This window comes from Dendropsophus ebraccatus, chromosome 7, assembly GCF_027789765.1.
Source record: "Dendropsophus ebraccatus isolate aDenEbr1 chromosome 7, aDenEbr1.pat, whole genome shotgun sequence".
Classification (NCBI taxonomy): domain Eukaryota; kingdom Metazoa; phylum Chordata; class Amphibia; order Anura; family Hylidae; genus Dendropsophus; species Dendropsophus ebraccatus.
Genome location: NC_091460.1, coordinates 55,514,898 through 55,525,094, shown reverse-complemented (window position 1 = coordinate 55,525,094; position 10,197 = coordinate 55,514,898). Strand labels below are relative to the sequence as shown.

Here is a 10,197-nt window from a genome sequence, read left to right as displayed (position 1 = left end):
AACGATCGTATCTAACGATTATTGTTCTGTGTAATATGGTGAACGATTTCAGGTTAACGATAATCTCGTTTGCGATCGATGTAATAGGACCCTTAGCCTTGTAGTATGGCCCCAATGGAAAAAGAGGATATTATACTGGTGGGGGCACACACAGTCTCCGACAGAGGGGAAAAAAAAAAAAACACCATGGGAAAGAAAGCAAAATGTTACATTTCTGTATCTCAGGACAGCCTCAACCCACAAAATGTTCAATGAAAAGTAGACACAGACAAGTTAAGGTTTAAAAGTTTTTTCATATTTTTTTTTTTTTTTTGTTTTAGCTTTATTTGTTGAACTATTCCAAACATACCAAACCTTTGTCAGATGATGTGGAATGTACCACAGGTATGCAAACAACACGATTTCCATAGCTTAATGTTTCCTTTAAAACGAACATTCAGGCTACTGAAAATGGCACAGACCTAGAAAATGTGCAGAAAAGAAAAATATACATCCGGTAAAATGTTTTCCTTTAATTTATTTAGAAATTTTTTGGAGCACTTGGTGACATGTTCTGGAAAGGCCAAGAGATGAGTAAGCAAATTATCCAGCGTAAAACATTCCACAGGCAATCTCAATGTAAAGGGGGTGGTGCTAAACGTTATACATTTCAAACAGCTATTACATGATCGGAAACTTGTAATTTATTTAAAACCAGTTCATGAAAAGTGCTATGACAGAATTAGTTCCTGAAGTGCTAGTGATGTCGGATTCATGACTGTAATGACGGCCTGTGCTCGCTTCGGCATTCTTCTACTGGGAACAGTTCAAAGACATTTCATTTGGGGGATTTCCTTCCCACTGCTAGGATCCAATCCTTGGAGAAACGTATGTGACTCCCAAGGGAGTGTCCACAATCAGGAAAAAAAAAAAAGATCAGTGCCACATCTATTTATGGGCTGTGCCTGGTTATGCAATAAGGAAAGAAAGGAAATCCTAGACAACCCCTACAGAGATTTTGCGCAGGGATTAGAAAAATATTGCTGCTTTCATCCAAAAAGGGTGCCATACCTGTCCATAGGTTGTAAGTGCAGATAAGTAACACCACTTCAGGGAAGTTGAGCTATAATACCTATGGACTTATATTACAGTTTTTTTTTGTTAGAAGTAGCCATGTTTTTCTAACTGAGAACAATCCCTTTAAGCCTTTTTTTTTCTCTGTAAAGAATTAAAAGCTCCAATTCTATCATGATTTTTATGATGGCCATGATCTACTGATTAGAACACTTATCGTTCATGCTTTACTTTTTTTTTTTCAGGCAATTAGAAAAATAATTTTGTGGAAGATATGCTTCTTGTGCATGCTTCTCTCCAGACGCCAAATAACAAAGTTACAACACGAACTATGGCCAACTTATTTCTACATATATTTGCGGCCAGAGCAAGCTTTCTACCTGCATCTATATAGTGAAAACTGAATAAATCACAGGTGTCATCCATCTCATGGCCCTAAATGTAAAGGGGCAGGGGACTTTCCTACCTAATCAGATTGCCCTACCCTGTTGGATCTGATGTCCCAAGTCCTCTCTGTGATACCCAGTTTATAAGCAGAACAGAGGCTTGTGTTACAGGCGGCTAGGTGAATCTGTAGATTAACATATCATGTATCTATGGACAGGATCACAAATACTAGAAATCACTGAAGTAATTGGTGGGGTGGTAGAGAATATGCCAATAACTTAGGCCTTACCTTCCCAGCATTTACAGAATGACACAGATTGTCCTGGCCTCTATGGCCAGTAGTATGATGTTCTCATTGCACCTTATAAGCAGACAACTCTAGACAACCACCTCTGTGTTGTATTAGAGAATATGTCCATTTTGCATCCATTTTTTTTTCTCTTGTTCCAATGTATTTAAATCTCGGGGGGAGGATTTATCAAACATGGTGTAAAGTAGAACTGGCTTAGTTGCCCCTAGCAACCAATCAGATCCCACCTTTCATTTCTCAAAGACCCTTTGAAAAATAAAAGGTGGAATCTGATTGGTTGCTAGGGGCAACTGAGCCAGTTTCACTTTAGACCAGTTTGATAAATCTCCCCCCATGTGTCTGAATAGCCTTATTCTTTCCAACTGATCTTTCTAACCTACCAACAGGTAAGAAATATCTATACACATTTGACTAAAATTTTAATAAAACAATAACCATCATCATCTCCTTGAAAGAAGTCATCCATCTTTCAAATAATTTTCTCTAGTCCCTGACAGTATATGGTGCATGTGGCCATTTTGTCATGCATGATCATTGACTTCTGGTAATTTTTATGACAGTAATGGCCAATATGGACTAAAAATAAATGCATTGGCAGAATGACCAGCAACTTCTATATAATTCATATGGCTACCCAACCCACAGGTCATCTGGACAGTCCCAAAAGGCTTCTTCCCCACCAGTCTTGATTGACAGATCACTTCACTTCACTGTATCAATCAAGACTGAGGCAGTGGGAACCTCCCTGATCTCTCATGGTTCAGGCAGCATGAAAATAACAGGTTCCTTTTAAAGAGGTTATCCAGGATAACAAAAAAAAAACACAGCACCACCCCTGTCCTCAGGTTGTGTGTGGTATTGCAGTTCAGCTCACTTTAATGGAACTGAGCTTCAATGTAGATGCATGGAGGTAATAAGAAAAAAAAAGTTTGCAAAATGGACATACAGTTTTCTAATAAAATAAGAAGCTAATAAGAGTTTCAGGATTGTAGCCACATAACTAATTCATTTACTTCCTCATTGGTTGGCACCTTTAACTATCCTTATCTTCAGTTTTCAAAAAATGATTGTGTAAAACAAAGCCAATACTATAGAGAGTGGTAGAAGTAAGCATCAATCTCCAACACTATCCCATAACAGCTGGCATCTATCAAGTAATGCCTGGCACACCACATGGCATCTATGCCCAAATTATGGAAACCATTTTTTTTTTCATGTCTCCAGTACCCCAGGGGGGAAAAAAAAAGTACCAAATATATTACAAATGAAGAGGTTGGACAAATCAATGTAACCCAATGCTGTGCATGCATGCAAGTCCACAGACACAAAGGATGGCTGGTACTAGCAGTACAGTAGACAGTGACTGGCAAAATGAAGGCCTAGAACCCCAAAGAATGAGCCTGTTGACATGTCCCCCTCTGGTACAGGAGATGGGGAGGGCGGAGGAGAAAAAAAAATCCATTGCATTGTGCCACTCTTGGTCACATGGTAAAACATAAATGTATATTTTTCCGTTGGTTCAGCTCCAATATTTTTTTTTTTTTTTACAATAACCAAGAAGAAAAAAAAAAAAAAAAAGATACTCGTACCCCTCCCCGTGGTTTGGTTGTCATTTAATTTACATGTTTAATCAGCTTTATTTACAGAGCAGTTTCCACCATCAGTCTCCAGAATGGCCTACATAGCATTGTCACGCAGGAGTGCGTTGTTTTTTTTTTGTCGTGTTTTGTTTTTTCCTCTTTTATGCAGAATCTTAAAAATAACAGATGTCGAGCTCTCGGGAAGGGGCGAGCGGGGACCAGATGATTTATCTCAGTTACTCAGCAGAAGTTCTGTTGCAGTCTCTACATCCCATGCCTTTGATGACAAAGCAGCTATTACTGCATTCTGTAGAGGGAAGAGAAAAGAGGAGATTTACGCAGACCTGTGGTAGTGTGGGGAAAAGCCCCTTCTACCGTAAGAACAGTTTTCCATCGAGGAGATGGCACCCCTTCAAATGTGTAACAAATCACTAAGTCACTGAAACTGGCTCCTTCCAGCCAAGTACACAGATATAGCTTAACATTGAGCAATAGATATATTTTTGTTGGTTTTAGAAGTAGAGGAGAGGAGGAATCCGGCAGTCCAGGTGAATAAAATGCCCTACATAGGGTTTTTAAAAAGTACCAGTCATTAATAAAAACTTTTAAAAATTCTGAAATCAGTCAGGATCTAAGTATAAGGCTTATGGTATGTTTACACAGATTTATCTGACAGATCTTTTAAGCCAAAGCCAGGAATGGATTTAAGAGGAGGAATCTCAAAGTTTCCTTTATGACTTGTTCTCTGCTTATAGTCTGTTCCTGGCTTTGGCTTCAAAAATCTGTCAGATAGATCTCTGACAGATTTCTAAACACCATTAGACAGACCCCATCATCATGCTGCAAGTCCATCTAGGACAGAGCCAGGAGTGAATGTGCTGCACACTGACTTCTCCCAGCTCATTCTTTTTTTTTCTTTTTTTATAATAACAGTGCCTATTTGAGGTGAAAGTAATACCAGGAAAACTCTTGTACTAAACCAGACTTACCCTATCAAAGCCCATAGCACAGAGATTTTCTATTTTCCTTGTATATTCTGGACTAGTGACTGGTGCGCCTGCGTATACATGTGCCCACAGCCGAGCTGTCTGTTTAAACATTTCTGGATTTTGCTTGTACTAGGAAAAAATGGGAAAAAAGTGAAGTGTGTGGAGACAGTAAGGAGGTCAAATAAGCGACTCTTATTTGCTTTAGTTTTCCTAAAAGGTTTCATCATAAAGACATGGCCTAGTAATGTTATAGGAGGACATACAGACTACTACATGGGGTTATCATTTGTATAGATGTTGTAATACTTCACCTGTATGGATGGAAAAAACACATCAGATGCACAAGCTGAGCTCAGTTTTAGTACAAGAAATGAGGATTTCAGCTTAGAATGTATGTGGTTGGTAACAGAACGTACATCTTCCTATAAGGAGAACTTCAGGCTACTCCACTAAAGGAGTAGTAGTCTCACCTGGTTAGCCACCACTGCATCCTGTGGGTCATCTGGTTCTGCTGCAGCCAGCAAAGCTTGCAATGATAACAAAACTGTTCTTAACGTCATAGCCGCTGCCCTGTGATGATGGATGAGAACAGTAATGAGATAACAAGATAAAAAGAAGGACATGATCAAAACCTTTACATATGTTAAAGAAGCACTTCTGGATTTTATCCTACAGTGTTCTCTGTCTCATCCCAGCTCTGCTGTACTTACACATTTCATTATTTTATCCAGGTCATGTGACCTGTGAACAACCACCATACTGACCACTTTAAAACAGCATTCTCTCCCTTTTATATCTGGTAATAGGTCCATGATGCGTCTGCACAGCACCACATGGGCAGCCAGAGCAAAGTACCACCTCTGCCTGCTGGGAGGACAGAGTAATAATCCTCCTACCTCTGTATCTCTAAATAAGCTAAGACAGTGTTCCCCAACTCTGGTCCTCAAAGACCACAAAAAGGTCATGATTTGAGAATATCCTATACAAACACCTGTGGGGATACCTAATACCTAAGGGAGTCATCAAAACATGACCTGTTGGTGGTCCTTAAGGACTGGAGTTGAGGAGCACTGAGCTAACAGGCTGTAAGTATACAGGCTGGGAGGCTAAACAGATCATTTATAACCATGTGAGTGGTGTATAACCATCATCAGTAGCTCTTGTGTAACAGTCCATGCACTTTCAACTTTATCATATAGGAAGTTATGGCAGAGATGGCGATCACCTTCGAGAGCACAGAAACACATGTAAATTTCTAGAGGGTCAACGTCACATGATCACAGGAAGTCAAGTACTGTATTCAAGCAGATGTGGTTGGTAAATCCACAGTAAGTAAACGTACCCGTCCCCATGTCGCCATATCACCACTCCCGGGTGCAATTTTTGGTTGGAATCCAGGAACATCATGTACCCGCCTCCTCCAAATGCAACATCATGTACCCAGCACTTCCAGCTGCAACATCACGGTGTGGCTGAGCGATAGCCCACTCAGCCTGTCAGTTACTGGGGTGGTGTCCTGCCCCAATCACTGATGGGCTGAGCGGGCAATTGCTCAGCTGGGTACATGACATTACAGCTGGAAGGGCTGCAGGTGGCTGGCAGCTGGACCCGAGAGCAGTGCTGCGGGGCACGAGAAGGGGTGAATTTACTTTGTTCATTATTTTCCCGCACCCCCTGCCTTTGATTTATTTTTTATTTCACAGGACTTCTCCCTTCAGATAAAAAGGAAATATGGAGTAGACTAGATGGACTAGGCAGTCTTTTTTTTTGCTGAAAATCTTCTATGCTTTGACTAAGGCCCCGTTAAAACGTAGCAAAACTAGCGGAATTCCGCGGCGGAACTGTCCGCCACAGAATGCCGTTGGCCTCCCTCTCATAATGGGAGTCTATAGGAAGCGCGCGCTGCTGTTCTCACAGAGTCTCTCCGCGCTGAAGAATAAACATGTTCATTCTTAACCCCTTAACGACATTGGGCGTACCTATACGCCCCCGCAGGGTGGGCTTTAACGCAAACGGGCGTATAGGTACGCCCGATGTTTCCCCGATCGCTGTGTGTTCACACACAGCGGTCGGGGAAGATGGCCTGCTATAATGTATAGCAGGCCATCTCTGCTCGTCGGCACGGGGGGTGATTAACCCCTCCCGTGCCGACGATCGCTGCTATATGCTGATCAATACAGATCAGCATATAGCAGCTGAAAACAGCTTTCCAGGTCATCGGTGACCCGGTGGCCCGGAAAGCAATGGCGATGAGTGCTGTCCGAGATAGCACCAATCGCCATTAGTGTCCCCACCAAAGATGGCCGCGGTGCCACCCCCATGATCGCCGTGATAGGCCGGCCAGTACCGGCCGGCCCATCACGGCGATCATACTGTAAAAAACAGTTTTGCCGGGTTCTGCACCCCCCAGCTAGGTAGCTGAGAGGTGCAGAACAGGTGTGTGGTGCAGGTGTACCATACTCACCCCTATCTGGCCGTCCGGAGCGAAGATCTGCAGTCCGCGCCGTCCTCGCGTCTTCTTCGCGTCGCTTCCGGGTTCGTTCCTCCAGCGTCGGAAATCTTCAAGAAACACTCGGGTCTTCGTTTTCAGCGGGCCTCGGTAATCTCCAGCAATCTTCTCTCTACTGCCCCCTAGCGGCTGATCAGTGAATATCATTCACTGATCAGTTGCTTTGGGTTAAAAAGATTTTATTTTTTTTTTCCCCAAAATTTTTTTTTTTTTTTACTTTTTTGCGCCCTAACGCCGCTGAGTACTGATCAGCAACTCCTCCTTTTTGGCGTAGGAGCGTTTTTCCCCCCTATATCCTACCGCCACTGTCTGCTGATAAGTGCCGCACGTAAGTGTGGCATTTATCAGCAGCTCCTTTCTTGGCGTAGGGATATTATTTTCTTACTGTCAAAAAAACACTACATTACACTACACTACATGAAATAAAGTTTGACACTACACATTTACATACCCCATATACTAGTCCCCGTATAAAGATGGCCCCCAGGGTGTTTTCGGCGTCGGACGCATATGCTATTATTGCCTCCAACACCGAAACAGCCAGTGAGAATGAATGGGGGGGATCCTTCTTTCCTCCATTCATCCTCATCCTCCTCATCATCCAGTGACGTGTCTGGGGGTAGCGTAGCGTACGCTGCCCCCCAGACACGTCTTTTCCGCCAGTACCGTCCCAATAAGAGATCACGGTATGGCGTGAAATTCTACAAACTCTGTACCCTGAGGTACTGTCACACTTACAGATTTAGAGTACGTGCACACTGCGGAATGGCGAAGAATAACCCTTTGTGCATTCCGCAGCTGGCACCCGCCGGCGGACTGATGCAGGCGTGCGTCTCCGTACGTGTCATAGACTCCATTCTATGCACGGGCGGATTCCGTTGTCCGTCCAAAGAATGAACACGTTCATTCTTTGGACAGAGGGCGGAATCCACCCGTGCATAGAATGGAGTGTGACACGAGCGGAGACGCACGCCTGCATCAGTCCGCCGGCGGGTGCCAGCTGCGGAATGCACAAAGGGTTATCCTTCGCCATTCCGCAGTGTACATGTACCATTACAGTGTATGAAGGAAGGGACACCCGAATCCTGCCCCCAGATGCCCCCCCCCCCCATCCTCGGAGTTAGTGGGGAGATCGTCCAGGAACTGATCTTCCCACTGCTGGATAAAGGTTACCACCTGTACGGGGATAACATTTATACCAGCACCCCCTCTTCCGGTCCCTCGCTGCCTGAGCTACTGTAGCTTGCGGCACAATCCAAAAATATCAGAAGCCGTAATAGAGCCCTAATATTTAGCAGCCATGGAGCGGACCCAGCGCTTCTGGATATGAAGGACCCCGGATCGCACCAGGACAACATTTTCCAGGTGATGTCCCCCACACTGGAAAACAGGAGACCCCAGAAGAAGTGTAGAGTGTGGGGTAACGGGGGGATCAGGAAGGACACCATTTTCCAGTGTGACACCTGTCCTGATCCCCCCGGCCTCTGCATACAGGATCGCTCCAAGGCGTACCACACGTCACTGGGGTTCTACATTATCTAAATTCTGTCCCTTATTCCTATTTCAGGGGTCATGTTGATCCAGGGATTATTCTGATCGCCATTATGGAGTCGGGAAGGAATTTTTCCCCTGTGATGAGGCTACTGTCGTCTGCCTCACGAGGTTTTTTTTGCCTTCCTCTGGATCAACACAGGTTGAATTTGATGGACACCTGTCATTTCCAACCTTATAAACTAATAATTGGCCTAATACCCCCAAATAAATTAGAATTGTCCCTTTTCCCCAGCTAAGTAGGTATGGCTGCCATTCCCATTAGAGGATGCCACGATGCAATTACAAAGCCTCTGTGCTGCCAGGACAGTAGAAACCCCCCACAAGTGACCCCATTCTGGATACTACACCCCATAAGGAATCTAACAAGGGGGGCAGCGGGGATATGGCCCCCTGGTGACGGCCACATTTGGGACGTGAAAATGAAAAAAATTGTATTTTTTATTTTCTCGGCACATGTTCTACGTAAGTGCCCATCACCAGTGGGGTCCATATGCTCACTGCACCCCTTGTTGGATTCCTTATGGGGTGTAGTTTCCATAATGGGGTCACTTGTGGGGGGTTTCTACTGTTCTGGCAGCACAGGAGCTTTGTAAATGCGACATGGCCTCCATCCTCCATTCCAGCCTCTAAATGGCGCTCTGTCCCTTTGGTGGCTTGCCATGTTTTGTGTTCACTTTCTTTTTTAACCCCTTGTGGAAAAGGAAAAAAATCAAGGCTAGACCAACATTTAGTGTAAAAAATGTTTAATTTTTACACTAAATCATTGATCTTGTCTTGATTTTTTCATTTTCACAAGGGGTTAAAAGATAAAAAAAAAACAAAAAAAAAAAAAACACTAAATGTGTAGAGCAATTTCCCCTGAGTATGGAAATACCCGACATGTGGACATAAAGCGCCATGTGGGTGCAGGGTAAGCCTCCAAAGGGAAGGAGCGCCATTTGGTTTTTGAAGGCTGGATTTGGATGGAATGGATTCCAAGGGCCTTGTTGCATTTAAAAGGCCCCTGTGTTGCCAAGACAGTTGAACCCCCGACAATTGACTCCATTATGGAAACTACACCCCTCAAGGAATGTAACAAGGGGTGTAGTGAGCATATAGACCCCACTGGTGACGGGCACAAATGTGGAACAATATGGCGTGAAAATTAAATATTACATTTTTTACACTATAATGTTGGTTTAGCCTTAAATCTTTCATTTTCACAAGGGGTTAAAAGAGAAAAACACACACAAAATGTGTAGAGCAATTTCCCCCTGAGTCCGTAAATACTCCACATGTGGACATAAAGCGCCATGTGGGTGCAGGGCAAGCCTCCGAAGGGAAGGAGCGCCATTTGGATTTTGGAGGTTGGATTTGGCCAGAATGGATGATGAACGCCATGTCGCATTTACAGAGCCCTCATGCTGCCAAAACACTGGAAACCCCCCACAAGTGACCCCATTCTGGAAACTACACCCCTCAAGGAATCTATCAAGGGGTGCATTAAGGATATGGACCCCTTGATGACGGCCACATTTGTGCCGAGAAAGTGAAAAAATGAAAATTTTCCCTTTCACGTCACATTGTTCCACATTTGTGCCAGTCACCAGTGGGGTCCATATGCTCACTGCACCCCTTATTAGATTCCTTGAGGGGTGTAGTTTCCAAAATGGGGTCACTTGTGGGGGGTTTCCAGTGTCTTGGCAGCACGAGGGGTCTGTAAATGCGACATGACCCTTGAAATCCATTCCAGTAAAATCCAGCTTGCAAAGGACAATTGGCGCTCCTTCCCTTTGGAGGCTCGTCCTACGCCCCCTTGGCACTCTATCGCCACAT

The 10,197-nt window shown here is 44.0% G+C and overlaps 1 protein-coding gene across 1 annotated transcript in view; it reads right to left on the bottom strand.

The window, feature by feature from the left end:
• Nucleotides 1–273: 273 nt before the first annotated feature.
• UBE2K (ubiquitin conjugating enzyme E2 K) overlaps nucleotides 274–10,197 on the bottom strand; it is a 29,227-nt gene continuing 19,303 nt past the window's right edge. Inside the window, exons 5-7 of the mRNA XM_069977541.1 lie at nucleotides 4,790–4,889; nucleotides 4,320–4,448; nucleotides 274–3,637 (exon numbers count right to left, since the gene is read on the bottom strand). Of these exons, the coding sequence (XP_069833642.1) occupies nucleotides 3,563–3,637; nucleotides 4,320–4,448; nucleotides 4,790–4,889 (304 nt within the window). The 3' untranslated portion in view covers nucleotides 274–3,562. The remainder of the gene's footprint in view (nucleotides 3,638–4,319; nucleotides 4,449–4,789; nucleotides 4,890–10,197) is intronic.